This window comes from Musca vetustissima, unplaced genomic scaffold (genome assembly GCF_032173495.1).
Source record: "Musca vetustissima isolate MV318-11 ecotype Yass unplaced genomic scaffold, APGP_CSIRO_Mvet_v1 utg26809, whole genome shotgun sequence".
In the NCBI taxonomy this organism is placed as follows: domain Eukaryota; kingdom Metazoa; phylum Arthropoda; class Insecta; order Diptera; family Muscidae; genus Musca; species Musca vetustissima.
The window spans coordinates 48,926-75,673 of NW_026878178.1; the positions used below are offsets into that span (position 1 = coordinate 48,926).

The 26,748-nt window shown below is 35.3% G+C and overlaps 2 protein-coding genes across 2 annotated transcripts; both read left to right on the plus strand.

Annotated features, from left to right (window-relative positions):
- Positions 1-317: 317 nt before the first annotated feature.
- Positions 318-3,229, plus strand: LOC133322965 (pre-mRNA-processing factor 17). Its single transcript, XM_061531917.1, has 3 exons — positions 318-1,062; positions 1,137-1,615; positions 2,695-3,229. Exons 1-3 carry the CDS (start codon positions 318-320, stop codon positions 3,226-3,228), a joined length of 1,758 nt encoding a protein of 585 aa, XP_061387901.1. The 3' UTR covers position 3,229.
- Positions 3,230-4,432: 1,203 nt separating this feature from the next.
- Positions 4,433-12,219, plus strand: LOC133322964 (transmembrane protein 181). The gene is made up of 8 exons (XM_061531916.1): positions 4,433-4,877; positions 8,776-9,032; positions 9,097-9,177; positions 9,240-9,339; positions 9,399-9,676; positions 11,614-11,716; positions 11,774-11,998; positions 12,063-12,219. The coding sequence occupies exons 1-8, from the start codon at positions 4,433-4,435 to the stop codon at positions 12,197-12,199; spliced, it is 1,626 nt and encodes a 541-aa protein (XP_061387900.1). The 3' UTR covers positions 12,200-12,219.
- The last annotated feature ends 14,529 nt before the right edge of the window (positions 12,220-26,748 follow it).

A 26,748-nucleotide genomic window follows, 5' to 3' on the forward strand; every position in this document is an offset into this window, starting at 1 on the left:
AAATAATAGTTGTAATTTAAAATAGTTCCGTAATAACAATTCAGCCATTTATTTTTGTAAATCAATTAAGCAAAAACTATTAATCACTTTGACTTGTTTGTATTAGACTTTATTTATATTTGCCCTGTTATCAATTCTCTTTGCATGCCATACATTTGCAAATGCAACTAAGAAGAAGCATCTCACGTTAGCAAGTGGAACGTTTTTCAATTAGTTTCGTACAACCCTGAGTTGTCAGATGTCACAACAACGTTTAGCATTTTCCTTTTGTGTTGTTTGATTCGGACGTAGGATTTCACACATTTTCCTTGTAAAATATGTTAGGAATACAAAATTATGGAAGTTCCTCGGAAGGAGAACATTCCGACAATGAAGAAAAACCAAAAGCAGATGATAAAAATACAACTACAAAAACAGCAGAGAAGGAAAAGAAGCAAGAAGTACCAGATTACCTCAAACCAATTGATCCAAAGTTGTCGGTGGCGAAATCATTGGCGGTATGTGCCGCTCCTGAAGTTGTACCCATGGGCACTGCAGCTGTACAGCGTACTATAGATCCCACCGTTAAAGAAGTTGAATATAATCCACGTTATGAAGAGTTGTTCGCACCCGTTAAGGGGCCAGAAAATCCCGATTTGACACAACAGATGAAAGCACCACGCAATACATTGGCGGGTTATGTGGAAAAGGCACACATCAATGCATTTGAATTTGAAAATCAGCGAAGAACTTTTCACACATACGGCTATGCCTTAGATCCTTCGGTAGATGAAGAGGCGGATGGACGATCATTTGTTGGTGACTTACAGTCGGCCTATGATGACGATGGCAAGACGGTGTTTGAGGCACCCAAGCCAAAGAAGAAACGAAAACAGGAGAAAAACGATAATCCCGAGGATATTGAAGGTTTTCTTGGTCCATGGGGTCAGTATAAAGATGAACAACGGGTGGCCAAACCAAATGAACAGGAAAAGGCGGAATTGGAGGAGATTTTGTCCAAAAGACACAGGCGTAACAGAATACCCGAAGATAAACCATTGGAAGAGAAATCTATATTGCACAGTAAGTTAAAAATACAACAAAAAATATTGAATAAGTTACCAATAAATTATTTTTTTTTTTATTCCGTACAACAGTCAAAGATGCTTATGACTACCAGGGCCGATCATATCTACATGCTCCACATGATCTGGACGTGAATTTGCGAACAGGCGCACCACCAACAAAATGTTTCTTACCCAAAGCTCACATACACACGTGGACGGGTCACACAAAAGGCATCTCGGCAATACGTTGGTTTCCAAAGACAGCACATTTGCTACTATCTGGATCTATGGATTGTCGTGTTAAGCTGTGGGAAGTCTATGGCGAACGTAGATGTATACGCACATTTAATGGCCATCGTCAGGCAATTAAGGATATTGCATGGAATAATAAGGGTACAAAATTCCTATCCGCCTCATATGATCGTTACATTAAGCTATGGGATGCAGAAACGGGAGAAGTTGTTTCCCGTTTTACAGCCCGTAAAATGCCATTCTGCGTTAAATTCCATCCGGATAATACGAAGCAGCATTTGTTTGTAGCCGGTACATCGGATAAGAAAATTATTTGTGTAAGTATTGGAGTTGTTATAAGAACTAATTTGATAACTGAATCGATTTGAATTTGCCTGTTCATCATCTATTATACATGTAATGAGAGTACTGGTCGCAGTTATGGGCCGATTGTCACAAAGTTCCGGCTTTTGCAAGGATTGATAGCAAATGTCCTCCTAAGGCCACAAGGGAATCCCTGGTCGAAAGAATTTCTATATATCGTAAAAAATATTATAGTATAAGTCAATGTTATCGACCGATGGTCATGAAATTTTAGCCGATGTTCCGATTTTGGGAAAGCCCCAATTCCATACTCACACAAAGAATTCTAAAGTATTGGAAGAACTTGAAAAAGTTCGAAAACAAATATCCTTGTAAAGCCACAAGGAAACTTCTAGTCGAAAGTATTCCTATCTCCCGTAATCCAGAAATTTATTCGAGAATTTTACAAAATTGAAGAAAGACTAAAACTCCTGTATATAAGCCTTACATGTTCCAGGGGTTCCGGAACATGTAAGGCTTATAAATGAGGATATGAAAGGAAACAGGTCACGGCTTAAAGATCCATGAAAAATTTATATTTTAAGTCCACGCCTTGTAAAGGTCTCTGAAAAAAATTATTTTTTAAGTCCACCCCCCATAACGGTTTCGGAAAAATTTATTTTTTAAGTCCACCCCCCATAAAGGTCTCTGAAAAATGTATTTTTTAAGTCCAAGCCTTATAAAGGTCTCTGAAAATTTACTTTTTTAAGTCCACGCCTTAAAAAGGTCTCTTAAGATATTTTTAAAAATCCACGCCTCTGGTAGGTCCTTAAAATATCATTTTTAAAAATCCACGCCTATGGTAGGACCTTAAAAATTTTCTTTAAAAATCCTCTCCTCTGTTAGGTCCTTAAAAAAATTAATTTAAAAAAAAACCAAGCCTCTGATAGGTCTTAAATTTTTTTTTAAAAATCTACATCTCTGGTTAGTCCTTACAAATTATTTAAAAAAAAAATAATTATTATAATTATTTTTTCTTAACAACTTTTTTTTTTTTTGTTTTTACATATTTCATGTTATTAATTTATTTGTGTTTGTTTCTTTTTCATTTCAGTGGGACACACGAAGCGGTGACATTGTCCAAGAATACGATCGTCACTTGGGTGCTGTCAATACAATTACCTTCGTCGATGAAAATCGTCGCTTTGTTACTACCTCCGATGACAAATCTATGCGCATTTGGGAATGGGATATACCGGTGGATATGAAATATATTGCCGATCCTACTATGCATTCCATGCCCGCCGTAACATTAGCACCAAATGGCAAATGGTTAGCTTGCCAGAGTTTAGATAATAAAATTGTAATATTCTCGGCGTTGAATCGTTTTAAAATGAACCGGAAAAAAACATTTACTGGTCATATGGTATCCGGTTATGCGTGTCAATTGGATTTCTCGCCGGACATGAGTTATTTGGTATCGGGAGATGGTGATGGTAAATGTTATATCTGGGATTGGAAGACATCCAAAATGTACAAAAAATGGCAAGCACATGAAGGTGTTTGCATTAGCACGCTATGGCATCCGCATGAGGCGAGTAAAGTTGCAACAGCCGGTTGGGATGGTTTAATTAAATTTTGGGATTGAAATTGTTACTGGCTGTTGTTGAGGAGGAGCTGTTGTGTGTTGAATTAGAAATAATAGATTTAATTTTTTACATATATACAAACATAAATATATCATAATTAGAATGTTATGCTATAATGTTTTCTTTTTTTTTAAGATGACCACACATGATGAGAATAAAAAAATGGAAATTAATGTGTATAATTTATAAATTTAAAATTATGATTTTTTATTCAAAATAGTTTTCATTGTAATATAAAATAGTAAACAAAATATCAACAGATAGCTGTTGATATCTCTCCATATGTTTGTCCCGAAAATAAACGATGTTTTGTTTACAAAACAACTTTTGCACGTTTCAAAAATAAAAGTCACCTCCACCTATCTCTTAAAACGACGGAGGGAATACGTGTTAAAAATGCCGGTAATGCAAACAAAACAAACAATGAAACATCATTACATACTCCAACACATGGCTTTCTTTTTTTATGAATAAACCGAATATTTTTGGTTACGGACATGCGCCTTAAACTATGCAATATACTGTCATTAGTGTCAAACGCCAAAAACCACCCCATCGAGTTTCAGCCAAACATATGTGTAAGTGTATCCCTTGGAAAAAAAGTTACAAAGTTGCGTCGTGATTTTTACAGAAAATTTTAAACGAAAGGAAGAAAAATGTGTAAAATCAATAAAAAGAAAATTCCGATTTAAAAAAATAATAAATTTAAATATGTAAAAAGAAAATTAAATTGTAAAACGAAAAAAAAAACAGCATCGCTTTTGTGCAGATAAAAATATAAATGAAAACAAAATAGAATGTTTTGTTTAAACGAAGAAAAAGGATGGCGAAACCCATTTGACGAAAAACGAATAAATTAGCTACGAAACCTTGAAAAAAAAGTTATTTGTTTTGGCAAATTATACAAACATAAGCAAAGTTACTGGTTAATGTTCTCTAAAAAAATAACACCAACAGATAAAAAATAATAACATTATTAAAATTCCAAACAATCTTATATATTATCTATTAACTCTAGTTAGATAATCCAATTTTGTTTCTGGGTGTTCCTCCTTGGGTGTCTGCCTGCCCATCATCCTTGTCGTTGTTGTTGGGCCCTTTTATTTACTTGGCTTCAGCAGACAAACAGGCCCCATTCAACAAAGCAACAACAACAAATAATACTAACAACGCCAACAACAACAATTGCAACACACTTACAATATGGCTAAACCACCCTCGGATACAAATGGCTTGGGTTATGCCTATCACTTGCCATCCGGTGGCCTCTTGCTGCGCCTTAAGAATTCCCTCTCGCAATTCAGTGATTTATTTAGTGAATTTAATAAATATATAGCACCAGCATATCATCATGATCGTTGTGAACGTTCCGTTCATATGCGTTTGTATTCAATGCACAAACGTGAATTTGTTATGGTATTTTTGGGATTTTTCACCTGCTTCGGTTTGGGCATAATAATTGGCCTGACCGGTCCACCGATAACAAGCACAACGGAAATAACCGCCAAGACAATTTTGAATCGTACAACATTGGCGAATTCAACGAGTGTTTTGGCGACGGGGCCATTTGCCATGAAATCTCCCCTGATGACAACGTATTCCCAGCAGTTATGGTTAATAGCGAAAATCGTAACAAATAATAATGATGGTGAGTGTAGAGAATGTAATGTAAATATTAAGAAGAATTTTAAGGCTGATAACATTTTGTAAGAAGTATTTTCTAAGACTTTGAGAATAAATAGAAGTCCATAAAAATGTATTCTAACTATGGATGACAACTAATAGATGACATGATATAATAACATATGTAATCTGAGATGTCTTCTAGAAAGCCCATCTAAACGTAATCTACGGATAGAAATCCCTTTTAAAGGACCACTATCGGCAGAAAGTCCTGAGGTGTACTCTACACATAAAATAGATTTCGGAGGCCTTCTGAGTATTACTAAAAAAAATTATTTAGTTATATTTTTGGTCTGTTCCCGTACTGCAAAAATCTATTAATTATACCCTAATATAAGGAGACGTGTATCATAAGATGAAGTGTATATTAAATTTGTCATACCGTTTGCAACACCTCGAAATAATAATCGAAGACCTCATATCAGAATAAAATTCTATGTCGAATTTGCCACGTCCGTCTGTATAAATCCCGATAGAGGTCGCAATAATTAAGATAGAGCTCCGAATGTTTGCACAGATATTACAAGAACTTCTAGGTATTGTAATGGGGTATATGGGTCCATATTTTGGTATAGCTTCCATATAACTAATATTCGGTATTTTGCAGGATGCGAAGAATGATTAAAATAAGCTCTTTCTAACGAATGCTCACGCGCGAGAATTCGAATGTTTTCAATTTATCGCGAATGATAAAGTTACAATGAATGATCAAGCATTTGCAATCTCTCGCAAATGTTCGCATTGTGCGAAAAATTCACGAACGATAAAATTTCGCTGCAAGCTGAAGAACATTCTTTTGAAAAACTCAAAAAACAAATGTTCGCGAATGCTCGCGAACACTGTTAAAAACAACAGCAAACAAAAACATCATAAAAAAGTAAACACACACAACGAAGTGTGTGGAATAACAGAACACATGTCCAACAACTATAGTTGTTGAACTCTCCAGTAGAAAGTATCTTGCGGACAACATTAACGAATCGTGTAAGACAATGGCAATTTCTTGAAGACACTTTGCAGACAACAATGTGACATCGTTGACGAAATTTTCACACAAGTGTCGCAGTATTCATCTAAGACAACTTGGGCGACAGGGTAAGCGATACTGTCGTTGACAACTTCGGCGACTAAACTCCCTATTTTTCGTTAACGACAGATTCACTTACCCTGTCGCCCAAGTTGTCTTGGATGAATACTGGTACTTTGGATTGGATGAATAAGGTACTTTGGATTGTTGTTGGGTGCCAAATCTCACAACCCCAATCAAATCGCAAATTATCAATATCGGTCCGCGCTTTGGTATAGTCCAATATTAGTGTCTGTAGTTTGGCATTTCGTTTTGTCCTGAAAGACCAATCGGATTTAGGTATTTTGAATGGTGGATGACATAAAAAGTTAGGCCCGACAGAACATAACAATGTTTTTACTATATTTTCGATATCATAAAGAAAAAAATTATGCAGGTTATGGAAAAGCCACTTTATTGATTATAGAGAACGTAAGAATGTATATACCGGTTCACGTATTTTTAAGGATTTAGTATCATTTTGAAAGCAAAGGAGATCTTATTTGACATTCTTGCTTATTAAAGCGCAAAAAACATCTTTGTAGAAATATAAAGGTCTTACCCTATTTAAGGTATTTTGATTGTTCTAGGTGGTACATTTTTCAACCGAAGTGGCTATAATTTGTCATTCTCCGTGGATGACACATATGCAGGAGGACGTTTGAACACAGTGTGTATTTATTTGTCTACCGTACCAGCGTCTACCATACCAGAGGTTGATCTGAAGACTGAGAGGGTGTTTTCTTCATGATATGATATCTGTCTTAACACTATCTTTATTCAAACATCTATTATCCAAAGTCAATTAGGTTTTTTGATAATATTCAAAATAGGTCTACGATTTGACTTATCTCCACATATAAATACCCTTATGCATTTTGAAGGTACTAAGCTCATTTTTAAACCACAGTGGTTGTGAAAAACTTTCCGGGTTATTGGTGAATAAAAGCCTTATTTAAAAAAATTGCTAAACCAAGTCCATGTTTCAACATAGCTCCACATTAAAGGCTTCGCCCAATTTTGCTTATTTCCGAGCGAAGTTGTTGTAATTTGGCATTTCAGGTTCATAGTGGGTAAACAAATATTTATTATAGATTCATATATTTTGATGGTTCTAGATGTCGATGTGGATGTAATTTGACATCAATTATTCTCAGAACATTTTAAATATAGTTGTTTTAATTTGGTTGTCCTGGAGATCGTAGCTGAATATTCCAACCTTATAGATTTGGTTTCCGAGGATAAAAACCCTCCTGTCAGACAATTAACAATGACATAGCCCGCATATAAAGAATGCACACCTCATCGTGGAGGATATGGTGATTTTACTTTCAGATTCCAGATGAGGTTGCACTATAGATCACACCTTAAACTTAATGTATATCGATTTACAAAGTTTGGATCAAATCTGACATTCCATTATATTGTTATTGGATTAAAAAAAAATAAAATGTTCACTCTTTGTGGCGATTGTATATACATTAACATGGAATCGGATATTTCGATCGTTTCATATGAAATTTACAAGTTTTCAAATTTTTGACCCTTTGTGAGAGAGTATCAGAAGGAAAGGATTGATAAGTTTTTCAACAATATTCAAGTATTATGTTGTGCAAAGATTGGTTTGAATAGATTATCTGATATTATTATAAATTTTCAGCTCAATTTTGACAATTTTATGGGGGAGGTATCCGAAGGAGTGGAGGGATTTTCACCAACTTAATTTTAAATAAATCCGGCATCCATTAGCCTAATATTGAATCTATAAATATTGAAAATGTTGACCTTTTTTGGACCAATATTCTTCATCTTCGAACATGAACTAAGATTGGAAGAAATTTTACGATGTGCAAAGTTTGGATGAACTCGGATATTCCCTTCGAGATTTATCGAGCGCACCAGCCGATCAGAATGGCAGACAGACAGACATTTGTAAATCTACTCCAAATTGTGTGAAACGGATTTGGTCCAAAGAAATATTTCGATAAGGCACATTTTTGCCGTAGAAAAGTGTGTAGAGCCTAATTAGCCATAGGCTGATGGTATAAAAAATTATTAATTGGCTTCATCCATATGTCTATGATTTGTGGGTTCAAAAGAACAGTTATTTAAATGATGTATGTCGTGACATTTACCTAATTAGGATTCTGGGAACAATGTCTTCTCCGTAGAAGTGGATAACATAATCCTTGACCTTATTTGTGCAAGAATAAATGTGTTCGCCTAGAATTTTATGATGAAGGACCGTGGACATATGCCTGCCTTGGGCAGCAATTTCAAGGGATAGATTGGCTTCTCATGTGACTCTGTTGATTTGACTGTTATTTTGGATTGTTTAAGATTGTGCTACAGAGGAACTTATCGATGTTGCCAATATATATGGAAATTTTGACATTTACGTCCAAAGCGTTTGCTGGACTGTTTGATCGATTATGATAATATTCCGACCACCAAAATTTGGTGGATTTTGATGCATATTCTTTTGTATTACTTGCCATGATATTGTTGTTGCATAGATGATTTACTTAATTAATTTTTATATACCTTGTTGTGATTTGAAGTTATTTTTTAAATTACTTAAGATTCTATGATAAGATAAATCAATCTGTTTTTAGGTTTAAGATTTTGGAGTGTAAATGTATAGTGGTTACTGGAACCAATCTTGGCTTTGTGGCTAGATTCCAATTCGTAAAAGTTAATTGAATTATGTTATATTTTATATTAATTTCTTTTTTTTTTGGGTCTTCTGTTCTTCTTTATCTGAAAAAGTATAATTATCATTTTTTATTACATGCAGATGAAAAATACGATAAACGTTTCTATGTGAGCGTTGGCATCGATGGTATTACAGAACAGCACAAACCTTTGAGCATACTCTCTTCCAATAATGTGCATAATCGGACAAGGCATTTATCATGCATACGCAACGATTGTGAAGAGTTTACGGTAATGCATTTGGGATTTTTGGAATATGCCCACTATATAATTACGGTGCGATTTTTTGGATTGGAATCGTTTCATCAGAAATACAATATAACGGGAATAACATTTTATGTGAGTATTATGCAAAACAATACTTATAATATTTTACTAATGAATTATTTTGGTTTCCCCCTAGTTCAAAACATATAGCCCGGAATTTACACAAATTGAAATCTGGTTCCGTTTTATATTTTTACTGTTTGCCTTTATTGTGATAGTAAGTGTTATGAGATTTCCAATGAAAGAATTTGAGAAGTAATTAAAAAAAATCTATTGCAGTGTTGGTATGCTCATAGTTTGAGAAAATATCCCATATATGATTGGTCAATAGAACAGAAATGGATATCAGTACTCCTGCCATTGTTATTGTTATATGATAGTGAGTTGTTACATATTTATTATCCCATTTTTTATTAATAATTATAATTCATTTTGCAGACCCTTTTTTCCCATTGATATTCCTAATGAACTCATGGCTGCCCGGTATGTTGGATGCTGTTTTACAGGCAACATTCCTCTGTGCCCTCTTAATGTTTTGGCTATGCATCTATCATGGTCTGCGACAAAATGAACGCCGATTTTTACGTTTCTATTTGCCAAAATTAATTGTCGTAATGCCGATCTGGTTATGCGCCATTGTCCTGGCCACATGGGAGAAATGCAATGAATTGAAAGATCCAACATATAGCCATTTTGTGGATACCAAAAATTATAATGTGAGTATTAAAAACAAGGGTGGATTAAAGAGATGATTGCATATATGATTTTAATGTCTAGAAACGTCATCTAGGCAAAAAAGATAACAGAAGACTCTTGAACACATTCCAAATTTCTTAATGGGAACTGCAGTTTTTAATTGGAGTCTCAGAATAATATTTACGGTACAGCGATGTGTGGTTGCGTCCTCCGAGGAAGACTAGACTCGTAGGTTCAGACAGATAATTGAGGGCTTTGTTGAGAAAAGGGATTGCTGTTTAGGATTCCGGAGACAACGTGCTCTCGATACGAATTGAGAACATTGCAATACCCGGATCTTATCTCGGTTGTGCCAGAATCGAACGGATTTGCCTAGGAAGAAGTCTCCCACTGTCTGAAACTGCAGGAAGATGTTAGAGTAGGACTTTGTTGCATATGTATCCATTTATGGTTTGCGAGACCGCCTGTTGACGTTCGGCGCTATCAACGATCTGTTGTTGTTGTAGCAGTCCTATTGCTTTTACATAACTGGCTGAGGACGATCCTCAGCGCCTGAAGTCCTGTGGGATGTGTCGAGGAGGTGGATCAGCCATCACTGTGTAATGGTTGGGATGACACGGCAGATAACATACATAAGGGAAATTAATGAGGTTATCGAATATCACCCCAACGACTTTCGGACGCTGGTTGGGCGCCACGAAATCGCTGTGATTTTCTACATTGACCAAGATGGGAATATGGTCTGAAATTGAAGCGTACTGGTTTTCCTAGGTAGTTTACGGAAGGCGTGATTTCTGACTATAGTAATGAGAGAGCTCGAACACCTGGCAGTGAGTCTGGTAGATGATTCCTCCATGATGGAAGCGAAATCGGATACGTCTATCTGGTTCACAGTAAGAATACCACATGGATCTTTTGGAAGTTGAAAACCCACATTTCATGATGAGCGTTAAAATCGGCAAGAACAATTTTGTTACCTCCCTGCAGCAGATGGATTATGGTCTGAAATGCTAAAGCGAATACTGGTTTTGACAATTTGTCAACGGAAGGCGCGAAATTTCATAACCTCTAAGAAAGGATCAGACTGGGAAGGGTAAAACTGACAGCCGCTGAATAATGAATGATCTCTATCCCTGTCTCGCCGAATTATGTTGTATCCCATTAATTTTAATTATCATGATTAAGAAGGTGATATTTGGATCACTCCCCTGCAAGGACTGCCGCATTAGGTAGCCTTGTGGAGGTAGACGAATGGAATTATTCGACGAACTGAAAACCTGCCTGTTACGCTGTCGTCTGGATGGGATGTTATGAGCATTCGATGTTAGAATTGGTGGACTAGAAGGAGTGCTGATCGGAACACTAGAATGAATTCTACTGGATGAATGACTACACGGAGTGATGTTTGCTGTAGAATAGGAAGTTAGTAGAATAACTAATATGGCTACTAGCACTGGAATAACATAGCCGGACGGAAAACGGGAAACTACCCGGAGTGCTAAAACCAGAACTAATGGATATGCTAGTCACAGAACTATCTCTGGTAGTACTATTAGTAGTATAAGTACTAGACACTAGTTGTACTACCGGATGGAGAGTTAGACGGAGTTCTAGCTGTAGTAATGCAAGGACTCAACTGGATTCCAGCGGATATTGCTGTGTTATTAATGCAGCAATCGTCTGCAAAGCCAGAATTCCAATTCCTGTGAACGCTGGGTGGTACATATCCTTAAAGGGCATTGCATCGCACTGAGGTGTAATTTGCAGCGATTCGCAGATGACACACAGAACAGAACTAGACATCAGGACCTTGAATCTGGTACAGCTGTCGCTGAGTTGATAATCCATGTCCGATCGTCGAAAATCACCTAATAACAATCAAGATGATTCGCCCAAAAGTTCTTTTTGGAATTTACATGTCAATATTTATATAAATTCTATTTTAATTTTATTCTAGGGTTTTAAAATGTTCTTCTACATCGCTGGCTGTATGTATATTCTCTACTTAGCTATGTTGATCTTAAGAGCCTATACAGAATTGAGATCAATGCCGTTCTTTGGTAAGTTATTCGAATTCGTCCATTTAATTTTAAATTATAATAATGGTTTTATTACAGATATGCGTTTAAAATTCTTAACCCTGCTAATGCTGTTTGTCATATCAATAACCATAACGGTGACTACGTGTCGTTTTGGTTTCGGCATTCTGGAGGATAATTTTGTAGCAAGCTTAAATACCACCTATAAAAGTTCTGCACAATTTATGTGTTTCTATGGCCTATTAAATTTTTATCTATTTACAATGGCCTATGTTTATGCACCAAGTGGTAGATTTTCGCAAGGTAAAGGTCTCACTTTTTTTTTATAAAAATATTAATTTAATAATGACCTCAATTTTTTCTTTAGCTGAAATTTCGGTTACCAAAGATAATCCAGCCTTTTCCATGATTAACGATTCCGATGAAGAAGTTGTCTATGGCTCGGAAGATGAGTCACGACGTCCCTTGACAGTGACTGGTAAAAACGATTACGATAGCGATTAGTTTTACGATGCAAATTAATTTGCAAACGAAAAATGAAGTATATAACACAAACTACCACCACCATAGACTCCCGCAAAAAGAAAATAGTTTTCGAAGCCTAATAGACTCCCGCAAAAAAGAAATACTTTTTCATATTTTCAATTGGAAAATAAATTTTTTTTAGTAATTTTCTAAATTCTATATCTATATAGTGTAATAATTCCTCTTTACTTTTTTCCTATCCCTTTGATGTGTTTTATTTATTATAGTATATATTATACCATTTGTACAGTTATTGTTTATATTTAATTGGTTTTTATCTATATAACACCTAGTAATGATGAACAAAATTAACGTTTTTATCGCCATCTTAAATCTATATTCCTATAAAAAATATATATAGCTTAAGTAAGAGATAAATTAAAGAAAATATATAAATTAAATTATAAATACAATAATCAAATAAAATTAAAAAAAATAAAATTGTCAAAATAATTTAGAATTTGGAACAGAGATCATTATTTCGGAAATCAAAACTTAACAACAAATCAATTGTTTAACAATGCGTGGACAACTCAAATTCTGGGAAAGAATATTTTTAGAAAATGGGATAAAAATGTTTACAAGGCACCACCAAGTCATGTTTGTTTCTGTACCTTTAACAAATTTCGGTAAAGGTAGCGCCAAAGATTTCATTTTTCAACCGGATTGGTCCTAACTTTATATTTTGGTTTCTCATTGGGAGTCAAATATTTCACGATTGTAAAAAAAACATTGTGTAAAAGTAATAATCATGCTACAACAACAACCAATGTACGGTTATTTCGTCGACGTAAGTACAAACATTTTCAACTATTTCGCCACCATTACCAACTTCTTCCTGGAGAGCAATCTAAAACTATCCACTGCAACGTCTACTGTGTCACTTTTCACTTCCTGGACGCGAGAAGTCAATTTAGAACCGGACATGTCCATCGAAGTTAGGTGTATCCCCACCGTCCATAATCCGAAAAACCTTGGAGTGGTCTTCGATAACCTCCTTCATTCCTTCTCGAATTCCAACTACGTCAACCTGAATGTGAAAGCTAGGAATAAAGTTCTGAAAGCTTTGGCTGGCACCTACTGGGGCAAGGATAAAGAAACTTCGGTAACGAATTTGATATTTTAGGTTATCATTGTGTATCAAATATTGCACTACAGAAACGACCCGAGTCTTGCTCGGCCAACAGCTGTCACCTCAGCCCATTGTGTAAAAAAATAAACAGCAATATACCGTTATTTCGTCCACCTATTTAGCCACCATTAATAACTTCTTACGGGAGCGCAATCTAAAACTATCCACTGCAAAGAGTACTGTGCCACTTTTTCACTTCCTAAACGCGAGAAGTCAATTTAGAACATGGCATTTCCATCGAAATTAGACGTCCATAATCCTTGGTGTGGTCTTCGATACACTTCTTCATTTCTCCTCGCATTCCAACTACGCCATCCAGAAGGTGAAAGCTAGGAATAATGTTCTGAAAGCTTTGGCTGCCACCTACTGCGGTAAGGATAAAGAATCTTTGGTAACGACTTACAAGGAAGGGCTGGAAGTCTTGTTGTAGACGAGCTAAAGGTATTCTTATAGACGAGATGCAGGTCTTCTTAATTATGTTGCCCTGGTCTGGACTTATTTTCTTAGTGACACACAATGGAGATCTTAACAAACTACGCAAAGTAATGCACTCCGAATTGCAATCGGGTGTGTGAAGATGACGAGCGTCGATCATATCCATGAGGAGACTAGAATGCTGGCAGTCGAACAACATAAGGTGTCGTTGAGTAGACAGTTGCTGCTGGCTGATCAACCTCCGCGACACATCCAACAGGACTTCAGCCGCTGTCGACATTATTCCATCAAACGTCAACAGATCGTCGATAGCGAATGCGATTAAATCCGTACATTAAAAGGCGGTGTCCGAAGCCATAAACGGCTACAGATGCAACAAAATCCTACTCCAAATTCCTCCTTTTTCCACTTTCTTCGATAAACTCCTTTATTTCTCCTCGCATTCCAACTACATCAACCAGAAAGTGAAAACTAGGAATAAAACATTGGTTGGCAAGGACAAATAAACGATCTGGATCTCTTTCCTTAGTGACACACAATGGAAATCCTTGCAAACTACTCAAAATAATACACTCCGAATATCAACCTATGTGTCCAGATGACGAGCGTTGCCCATCTCCTGCAATTTAAGACAGTGAGAGGCTTCTTCCTAGGTAAACGCGTTCGAATTTGGCAAAACTAAGATCGGATAAAACACTGTTCACAATTTGTATCGAGAGCGCATTTCCCCACCTGACAGCAAAGCCCTCACAACACACATCATCTAGTCAACTGTCTGTCCGTTTGTCTTACAAGTCCATTGCCAATAGACTTATGGCGGCTTATATTTCCTTTAAGGTGAAAAATGTGAAATGTTTTTGGGGGTATGGGGCTGTAAAGCATTTTAAATCTTATGAATATACCTTTCCATTGAGTTTTAAACTACCCCTTTTTTTAAAACTTTCCATTACAGTCCCTCACCAATGACTGAGACTACAACTCGCTCTTTCCAAAATTATGCGATATTTTGCTGCATCTGTTGTGTATTAAAAGATATAGCCCTTAGAACCCTACAAAAACAAGGAAATTCTTGGCCTAGCCGGTGTTGGTATCGGCCCATAACATAAAATCTTAAATCCCGGCCAAAAAGCCTAATTTTTTAATGAAAAAATAGTCAAAATTGGGTCAATTTTTGGAAATTTGGAACCTCATATCTCGGGAAATATATATTCCTCCCGAAAAAAGTTATGTTGTTGTAATCAGGAACCAAAAGGCTACCTGGAAAATATTTCAAATTTTTCTGATAGGTGGTCCTAAAGGAACATTTTTCTTGGTGGTGGTGGGTATAAAAAGAATAGTTGTACATCTGCATGATAAACATTCGGTCGTCAACATTTCCCCCCAGGTCTTCACGTAGGTAGGAGTAGTCAACTCCAATAATATCCCATTTGAACGTAGAGACCTAACTCTGTAGGGACAGAAAGTTGTACCTCCTTTTTGCAATCGAGGCTAGTGGATACGATCACGGCTCAAAATTACCGTAGAAAATGTTATTAGGAGTTCTATAAGGCACAACAAGATCTTTTATTTATAAATAAAATGTATAATACTATTTATAACAGGTGAAAATAATCAATTCTTTAAATATGATACCCAAATCCAACATCTAATGAATTTTATAAGCACTGTAATGACGCCATCTAGAGACGAATAGTAATAACTACAATTTCATCATAGTGCTTGCATTAACCGTAAATATATGTAAGCAGAAGATCATTGCTGTGAAAACTATTGTTAAAGTAACCCCAACGACTTACGTTACGTATCAACAAATACTCAATATAAACAATTTTATTTATTCAATAAATAAATTTTCAAAAATATTCAAATAATGCGTTGTTTAAATGATTATTAACTCCTTTATATTAATTATACATAATTTTCTTTACATTTATATGCATACATAACTGCATTACGTCTCCCCGTACGTTACGAGTCTTGAGTAATTGGTGTCATTGACATTCCATTTATTAGTCAACGCCGTTATTTATGTTTTTGTTGGACTCTGTTCTCCTCTTCGTTAACAGGTGGAACGTTTTTCAATTTTGCTTCAGTCGGTGTTATCTCGTCTATAAACGTCAAACGCCTGTTATAATTTGAAATTGTTGAAAATTTTTGTGTTTTTCTGTCGAAATTAAAAAATAAATTGTAAATAAACATTAGTGAACTAATAATCTACAATAACATATAACTGTAAGTAGCATTATAATATTAAATATTAGTTAAATCCCCAGTTAATATTCAGTTGTGTGTTTTTTAGGTGATAAACAATAATTTGTGGAATATTTAGCAACAACATTGAAGATAGGTAGCTGTTGTTGTCTTATTGTTGCATATTATACTTCGATTGCCTATGTGAAATTGGTAGATTTCCTCCTCACTTGTTGGTACCATTTAGCGGCATTATATCAGAGTTCAATGTGGCACTGCTAGATCAGCAAAACAAAACAGAACCAAAGCCAAGTTAACACAGCAACAATTCCAATACATGCACAATACAACAACACAACCAAACAAGCAACCATACCAACCAACCATACTGGTAGCACCTCACTCAGCACAGCTCAAATCAAATTAGAAAAGCCAGGTAAAATAGTTGCATTAGTGAGTCCATCGGTTAAACATTGTTGGTGCGGACAACCGATATTTATTTGTGTAGTCGTCTCGTTCGTTCGTGTGTTGCCGTCTAAGCCAGTTTCAAAAAGTGCATCTTATTTTTTCTACTTTTTTTACTTACAAAGAATTGGCCAACTTCACAACAAGAGTTTGCAAGAAGTTGGTTGCCACCAAACTTGTATGCATGTCACAATCTTCGGTAATCTTGGGAATACGCAAGAAAAATTATTTGTATTGTATTGTGATGTTGTAGATGGCACCCAGTTGAAATCGTTTGAAGTTTTTGTAATAATTTAGTGATAAAAGAAAAAATATTTTTTTTATAAAAGATACAAATAATATTTGTGGCTTGAATGCATATGAAAAAGAAAAAGTAATTTACAGATTCATTGTTGCATGCCCAATTTAAGATACCATCAGAAGAATTACACTTTGTGGTGTGAAAATAATTTGTGTGTTTGTGTTGTTCTTTTGGTTCTGTGTCCAGAAATCTCGTGTCTTGAAAAGTCATCATTATTATCATCAATTAGCTAGTGTTTAGCCAACATCCAACAGACAAAAAATAGTGGTTAACTACGCGACCATCGCTGGCAAGTGATTACTGTTCTGACATTTTTTTATTTCGTGTGAACGTCATCAAAAGGCTCTACGACGTCCAAGCATTGCATTTGCCAGTTTCAATATTTCCTGCTGAGCTTTAATCTGCCATTGGCAACAGGTAAGATATCCACGTCTTCTCCTCCGGCATAGTTTCATTGCCTTATTGTCTTTTTTAAAGGCATGCGTTAATATTTTTCTCTATTTTTATTATCAATTGCATTGAAGAATACACTTCCATTTTGTTAATGTTTTTATTGATATTTTATTATGGACATAAAGTTAGGTATTATCTGATTATTATACTATAGTAGTGAATAAATTAATTTAAGAAAAATGAGGAACTATTATTTTGAAAACTAGACCCTTGGGCTCTGATTACAAATACAAAAATTTTTTGGTTAAAGTCTAGATTACACCCGCTGTCCGAATTTTTTTAATTTGTTCAGAAGTCCCGTCTGTCCAAATCACAACAATTAGAATTTGTTGGAGAAAATTCTATATTATATATGGATGTTTGTTTTATTTATCCGATGTTTTCAACTGAAAATCATTTCAGTTATCCGAACTTCGCATAACAGATGAATTTTCTCAGTTATAGGAACTCAATCTATAATCCAAATTTAATATCAAATTTGCATGTTTCGAATTTTACACGATCGTTATAAATTAAAACTTGTTGAACTCAACAAAATGTCACACTTCTCTTTGTATTAGAAATTTATAAAACAAAGTCCATATGTTTGCCTATTGCAATCTCGATAAACGATATAATATTTATGTTAGATTTTAGGATGTTTGATTTTAAAAATGAAATATGTAGGGTAAGTGCACAAATAGTCGGTACTTTAAGGATTTTTTTGCATTTTAAACGTTTCACAATCCCGAATGCGGTTTTTTCCTCTATATTGTGTTTAGGTTCATCTATTTCGCATTTTAGTTACACAAAAGTCATATATTTTATCGATTTTTCTGCTATTTGCGTTAATAAATTATTATTATTATCGAACGTTTCCATAAGTGTTGTATTGAAAAAGTTATATAAAATTTTTTTTATTAAAATATTACATTTGTAAAACATGGTACCGACGTTGGGAACCTGTTATCCAATTCTCGGCATGACTAATTTCCCATTTCTGAATTAAACAGTACATATATCCAGAGATATGTATCTTCGAAAGTTCCGTTAGATCAGGTCCGCATTAAAGTTATTTAATTTGATAAATTATACGTTCTTAGATCAAGTTCCTCTCTACAGAATTTTTAACATTTGAGCAATATTGGAATTCGATATAAGAACTAACATTTCATGTGATGTCTTTCATGAAATTATTTTAGTCTGTTCCTATTAAAAATAAATAAAGCATTATGAAGAGGTTGATTACAAAAACATATTTTCTGAAATAAATGCACGCTTGAGGGAAATGTATTTTCCAAATGGAAGTTTATTTTGAATCTTTGAATTCTTTAAAAAAGAACGATAAATATCTTGGTGACACAGTATTATTTGGTTGTCATAAAGCACCTTGTCGAACCTAACAAATTGGTGGAAACTCGGAAGCTGTAAAGACAATTTAGTGATGTGAAAAATATTATTGCTTCGAATCAAATAGTTGAAGAAAGCCCAGTTTTAGCCATTCCTCGTTTTTTTGGAATTGGATACTCCATAAATGTCTACACTATACAAGCGGTAAAACTTGAAAGTTCGAGAATGCAAGCCGAACGATCCTCAATAACGACGTGTCTTTGATGATTGAGTCCTAGTAATTTTCGGATCTGGTGCTCGAAAAACTATGACTTCCTGGTGCGGCTTATGATCTTGTGGCGTCATTGAAATCCGATCGATCCTCAACAACGGCGTGTCTTTGATGATTGAGTCCTAGTAATTTTCGGATCTGTTGCTCGAAGAACTAAGACTGCCTGGGGCGGCTTATGATCTTGTGGCGTCATTGAAATAAATGGATAACGCTAAATAGATATGCATACTATTTTCTTTGGTCGGAGTTTGATGGAATATGTCCGGATAAGACGTCGCAAGTGGTAATCACAATTTGTCAGCGAGATCTTGTGATTTCAACACATCGTTGGACATTTCTTAATCAACTACAAATTGTTTAAACTTAAGTTGGTTCAAACATACTTGGGCTTTGAACCGATATTTCGCTAAGGCACATATTAGATCTCTCAAGATGTATGTACACTCATTAGTTTTAATGGGAGTCCAATAAAAAAGGCTATTTTTGGCAATTGGAGTTCTCATTTGTCTTGTTGGCTGTGACGCACGATAACACTCGAAGGGTATATCATATGTCATCCACATTTTGTACATTGTAATATTTCTTTGAAACTGAAATTAAGTTCAAAGATGGATTTTGTAGTATCATGCGAACGGACTATCCGATTTGCTCCAAATTTTGCACAGCATAATATTTTTACTATGCCTGTATATCGTTGGAATGTGGGACTTACCGGTACATTCCTTCTAGTAGTTCCCCCACAAAGGGTAAACATTTCAATATTTATAATTTCAATATTAAACGAATGGAATAACTGATTTGACCCCAAATTCTGCACATCGTCGTATTTTTACGAAGTCTATATGAAGTCTAAAGATGATAATCATTGGTATACTTCAATAAGTATTTCGCCCAAAAGGTGTCAAAATTTTGAAAATATGTTAATTAAATATCAAACGAATGGAATGCCTATTTGATCCGAACATTACAAATCGAAATACTTTCTCCAAAACAAGATCATGTCCTTATGAGAACAATCAGTCCAATCCCTTTGGTACCTCCCCCACAAAGTGTCAACATTTTGAACATTTGTAAATTCAATATCAAACAAATGGAATGTTCGATTTGTTCCAAACTTTGCAAGTCGTAATGGTTTTACTAAACCCATATCATGTTCGAATATGGACTCATCTTTCCATTCCTTCTGGTACCTCCCCCACAAACTTTCAAACATATATCTATAATACCTCTCCACAGAAGGACACAAATTTGATAAAAACAACATACACACGTATGATTCGATCTTTATATGATTTTGTGGGATTGTTGTAAACATAAAAATTTTGTACTTTAGCGAGAATACTCTAAAAAAATTGGCGAAAAATGCGCAATTAATTTAAAAAGACCCCTTCCAATTATAGATTTCAAATTTTGATGATTTTAAATTGGCTGGCTAATAATCATAAAAATACATAGTAAAAAATAACAGATTCTTGGAGTACGGGAACAGACCAATAATTGTTACAAAATAATTGCTCTGGTCCCGTATTCAATTTTTTTTTTTAATTTATTGCTCTGTTCTCGTATTACTTTTTTACTACTACAACCAATTTCCTTTATGATATCGAAAAGTAACATAATATAGTAGTTCATTGCGGTACGAGAATAGATCAAAATTATAAATTATTTTTGGAGATAACATATCTTAATTTGGGGATTTCAGTTAAAAAAAAAACTGTCAACGCCGAGATTGTCTTTAAATAGTCCCTGTATTTATATGACTAAAAATATTTATTGTCTTGAGATCGATTATAAAGATTCGCAGGCCTTCAGATCGTCTACCAAGTCTATGTCTAGTCTAAATAATCATATATAAAGACTCCCAGTCTTCAGCTCTTTTATAAAGACTACCAGTTCTAGCTCGTCTATAAATAGTCCCTACATTCAAGTCATCTATTAACCCTTTGTGGCCCAATGTTGCCCACAGGCAACAAAATGTTTTAGAGCTAATATTTAATATACTGCTAGTAGATATATATTCTTTAGATTGCATACGTCAGGCCTGGACGACACATATCACAAGAAAAATCTAAAAAATTCAAATTTTTGGTAAAGTTATGAGCTTTTTAATATGGAGAAGAACGCATACATGTGTACAGTAATAATTTGTGTATACAGTCCAAATTATTTAAATCGCTTCGTATTTGAAATATACGAACTCTGCCGTCAGAATTATTTTTGATTCTTGTAAAACAGAATATAGAGAATAATTTAAAATTATTTTTTCGTCGATTTTGCATTTGGTTTTCTTAATATTGGGCTTTTATTTTTCAGAAAGAATGTACTGTATCTCCCGAATGCAAGGATGTAGCGATGTCAAAATTTGTCCATATCCTATCTAGGATAGTTGCATTAAATCTGTGAACAGAAAATTGTTCTATGATTACGGAAAAAAAATCGGTGCTCAAAGGGTTAATAATCCTGTTGTCAACTCGTATAAAAATGCATTCAGCACGTTTATAAAATTTAATTTTTCAGCACTCATTTTTTTTTAAAAAAATCATAGGTTGTGTATTGATACGCTTTGCCTTCAGTTTTTCTATGAATAATCCTAACTTTTTGTTATTATTTTAAGGGGACCCCCCATCCTCGCGGTCAAAATTTTTTTGATTTAATAACACTAATTCAAGAATGTCTCTACAAAATTTCAAGTGAAAATCTCAAGAACTCTTGAAGATATAGCCGATTTATTGTGTCAGCAGCAAGTGACGGCTAAAGGGCTTCTCAAACTTTAAACGCGTTTTTCTCTTTTGCGAATGGCGTGCACGATAACTCAAAAACTAATAACCCAATCGATTCCAAATTTTTACACGTTTCTCTGTGAGCGTATAGATATCGTATGAACTAGGATAAAGCCAATCGGTGAAGATCTTCCTTATTTTTATACCCTTCACCACACTGTGGTACAGGGTATTATGTCTTTGTGCATATGTTTGTAACAGGCAAAAGGAAACGAGATAGACACATGGTTCCTTTTGAGAATATGCATAGAATCACTTTCTAAGTCGATTTATGCATGTCCGTCTGTCTGTCCATGTATTTTTGTGAGCAAAGTACAGGTCGCATTTATGATCCGAATTGGATGAAATTTGGCACAGCTCATTTGTTTGGCCCAAGGACGAACCCTATTGAAATTGGGAAAAATCGGTTCAGATTTAGATATAGCTCCCATATATATATATATATATATATATATATTTAACCGATTTAATGTAAACGGTCCCTATATATCTTTCGATTTGCACGAAATTTGGTACAGCATAATGAATTAGGTCTAGAATGATGTCTGCCAAGTTTCGTGAAAATCGGTCAAGATTTAGATATAGCTCCCATATATAGTTTCGTCCGATTTCATGTAAATAGTGCCCCAAAGTCCCTATATATCTTTCGATTTGCACGAAATTTGGCATAACGTACTGAATTAAGCCTCGAGTGGTGTCTGCCAAGTTTCGAGAATATCGGGCCAGATTTAGATATAGCTCCCATATATAGTTTCGTCCGATTTCATGTAAATGGTGCACCAAAGTCGCTATATATCTTTCGATTTGCACGAAATTTGGTACAGCCTAATCATTTAGGTCTAGAATGATGTCTGCCAAGTTTCGTGAAAATCGGTCCAGATTTAGATATAGCTCCCATATATAGTTTCGTCCGATTTCATGTAAATGGTGCACCAAAGTCGCTATATATCTTTCGATTTGCACGAAATTGGGCATAACGTACTGAATTGAGTCTAGAATGATGTCTACGAAGTTTCGAGAAAATCGGTCCAGATTTAGATATAGCTCCCATATATAGTTTCGTCCGATTTCATGTAAATGGTGCACCAAAATCCCTATATATATTTCGATTTGCACGAAATTCGGCATAACGTACTGAGTTGAGCCTAGAGTGATGTTTGCCAAGTTTTGAGAAAATCGGTCCAGATTTAGATATAGCTCCCATATATAGTTTCGTCCGATTTTATGTAAATGGTGCGCGATTTTCGTGCGATTTGCACGAAATTTGGCATATCGTAATGAATAAGGTCTAGAATTATTGTGTTAAGTTTCGTGAAAATCGGTTCAGATTTAGATATAGCTCCTATATATTTTTTCTTCCGAGTGTGTGTAAATTGTGCACTAAAGACCCAAAGTTTGTCTGATTTCCACACAATTGGTACAATGAACTGTAGTTACTATAATACATTTCCTTTACATTGCTTTATATAATTTTGTCCCGTTGTAAGAAGCAACCCTATATCTGACCAAATGAAAACTTTAGTGTAGGTTACAGAATGACATGTTTATGGATCCATTTTCATGTTAATGGTCCTTCAAAAATTCGACGTCTGTTATGATTCATCTGTTGAATGCACCCAAAGTGGTGAAGGGTATCATATAGTCGGCCCCGTCCGACTTTACTGCTTTCCTTACTGGTTTAACTTGGTTTTTGGTAAAAAATCGGCGATTTTCCAAAAATATTTTTTCAAAGGTCCACCATTTTGTTAATTTTAGAGCGAAGTCAATAATCCTAGTTCATACGAGATCCAGTCATGTACTCTTTCTAACACCGTTGGAATTTTCGGATTCCGATGTTCCAGTGAGGAGTTATCATGCCCGCCATCAAAAATAAGGACTTTTCTTTAATTACAAAAAACAACAACAAAACAATAACAACAATTTTTTGTAAATTATTTTTCTTCTCTTTTAAATCTTCAAATATATATGTACAAAGTTACAAACCTTAACAAGCATTGATATTGATTTACCAGCCCATTGAAAATCTTGAAAAATTAAAATCGAGAATGGGGTGGGGGTTGCCTTAAGAGTTTGTCTTCAGGTTCTTTATAGAAACTGTCTGCTTATAGTCACCAGTGAAAGATACACTGCTTCAGTTCGTATTTAAAGAATCATATCTTTAGACAGATTTTATTTCAAACTACTTTTTTCCATTTTCCTTAAATATTTTGCAAACACCATCCATCCAATTAACAACACGTGATATGACTACCAAGAAGTATTATTAGCTCCAAAAACATTTCAAAATATTAGTCACATATAAATTATAGTAATTATTTAAGAAAATATTACCAAACAAAAACAAGGCAATTAAACCATAACTGTGGCGAATTAGTCGTACAACAAAATACTAGTTTTCAAAAATGGTAGCAAAAAACACAATAACAAAACCTACCGGCTCCAAAAATAAACACCTTTTAAATACATTTCAATGTTACGCACTCTGTCGCTTCTGTTGGAAGGTTGGTTGGATGGGGGGCATAGGCACGCTTTATGTCTATTTTTAAATGACGTAAATGAAGAATTTCTTGTGGACGTCAAGTCTGTCCATATATCAGTCATCCAACTACCGGCCGGCTTTTGTGGCATTAACGAAGAATAACAAAAACTAAATTGCGTGGTGGCCGGCAAGCAACACCCATGTGAATGAACGAACGCACAATATTGTGTGCTTCCCCTGCTGACCATTACGATGGCGATTAGGCCGGTCAGCAACACCAATTTCCCACAACGTTGTCACAGTTGCTCGTTAACTCGGTGGGTATTGATTGGCAGCATTCTATACAAAAATGTGACGTATTATTGTTTACTTTTTCTTTCAAGGGAATCATATCAGTGGACTGACTCTCTTATGAGTGGATGGATAGATAGAGGACCATAACGTGGATATTCGCATGACGGGTTATCACTTACCCGGTTATTTATTTCCCTACCTTCATTCTGCATTTGTGACAATGATTAATTTTTGGTTGATTGCACTTTCATTGTCTACTGCGTATGTCTGTGTGCTGCAGCATATCTCTGGCAGAACTCTTACCTGTGAACATACTTCGTATACGTTCCGTTTTTTTATTGTTGAAAAGCCCATTTTTTTAAGCTGTACTTGTGTCCACGAGTTTGTTGTTTGTTTTTTTTTTTTTTGGTCAACGTGATAGGCATCTATCAATAGAACAACTTCCGTTTTGATATTAACCACGAGTGAAAATATTGTTCTCTATGCTGTTGCTGCTGCTATTGTTCGAATGAATATACAGTTAACGCTTCGTTGATTTCGGAAGTTTTTTTTGTTATTTTTTGTATAATAATGCATTACTGTATTGTCATTTTATCCCCGTTAAATAAATAAAATTGGTCGAAGTTTGTATGTGTTTGTGTTGTGTGTCAAACACCTAGATGGAATTTACTGAATAAAATAATGATTCTCTTTTTTTGTGTCAATGGTCACAAAAAGAGAAACCCTTTTTGGGGTGATCTATTCATGCAATATGTTGGCCCTCTTTAAATCAGTTCTATAGGCCTCTTCAGGTAATTTATTCAAACATCATCGCTATCTTGTCTATAAAGATAGGCTGGAAATGGTTAAAATAGACTATTCCGTCAGTTAGCCTCTAGAAATTGTGATTTCAGATCGTCGCCAGAGACTGCCCTTTCAGCTTGGCTCTAGAGTCTCCCTACTCCAGTTTGTCGCTAGAGACTCCCTCTTTCAACTCTATAAAGGATATTTATAAGTCCCGTCTATAAGACTTGTTCAGATCACCTATAAAGACTTTCTGGTATTCAGCTCATATATAAAGATTTCCCAGTCTTCAGCTTATCTACAAAGACTCCCTGTTTTAGTAGTAGTCTATAAAACCTTCAGTTTTTAAGGATTGTATGTCTCTAAATACCCTCCGTCTTCAGATTTTCAATATCGATTATGAAGACTCCCTGCCATGAGATCGTCTATGAAGACTCACCTCCGATAAGTCCTCTGGTTCTATCTCTTCTATATTCAGATTTACGATTCCGACTTACTGTATTCAGCTCGTTTGTGAAGACTCCCCGCTTTCAGCTCGCCTATAAAGACTTCCCTTAGCTCATTTATAAAGACTCAGCTAGTCTACAAATAATCCCTGTTTTAGTGGTAGTCTATAAAACTCCCAGGCCTTCAGATGTCCTATAAGGTCTACCTGCGCTTCAGAAAGTATTTAAAAAATTGCTGTCATTAACGTGTCTCTAAGACTCCCTTCAGCTCGTCTATGAAAGACTCCCTTCAGCTCGTCTATGAAAGACTCCCTTCAGCTCGTCTATGAAAGACTCCCTTCAGCTCTCTTTCAGCTCGTCTTTAAAAGACTCCCATCAGCTCGTCTATAAAGACTCCCTTCAGCTCGTCTATGAAAGACTCCCTTCAGCTCGTCTATGAAAGACTCCATTCAGCTCGTCTATGAAAGACTCTTTCAGCTCGTCTATAAAAGACTCCCATCAGCTCGTCTATAAAGACGCCCTTCAGCTCGTCTATGAAATACTCCCTTCAGCTCATCTATGAAATACTCCCTTTAGCTCGTCTATGAAAGACTCCCTTCTGCTCGTCTATGAAAGACTCCCTTCAGCTCGTCCCTGAAGACTCCATGCCTTCAGCTCTAATATAAAGATTTCCTTCATCTCGTCTATAAAGATTTCCTTCATCTCGTCTATAAAGACTCCCTTCAGCTCGTCTATCAAGAATCCCTTCAGCTCGTCTATAAAGACTACCTTCAGCTCGGCTATTAAGACTCTCTTCAGCTCGTCTATTAATACTCTCTTCAGCTCGTCTATTAAGACTCCCTTCAGCTCGTCTATCAAGAATCCCCTCAGCTCTAATATAAAGACTAATATAAAAAACTATAAATACTCATGGCTTCGGCTTGTCCATACAAGTTTCTGCATTTCCGCTTCCCTATTTTTTGTCTTCTCCTCTGTAAAGTTTCTTTTTCTAAATTTAAATTATTTTAGGAATACTAATTTGGTACCCTGTATCCGCCAAGTAGTTTTTTAATGTCCCTATCTGTTTTTATTTTTCAAAAACCCTTTTTAGTATCTAACAACCCTCCTCCTATTTGAAAACGATTTAAACATTTCATGGTCATCTCGCAACATTTCGCATGGCACGCGCCA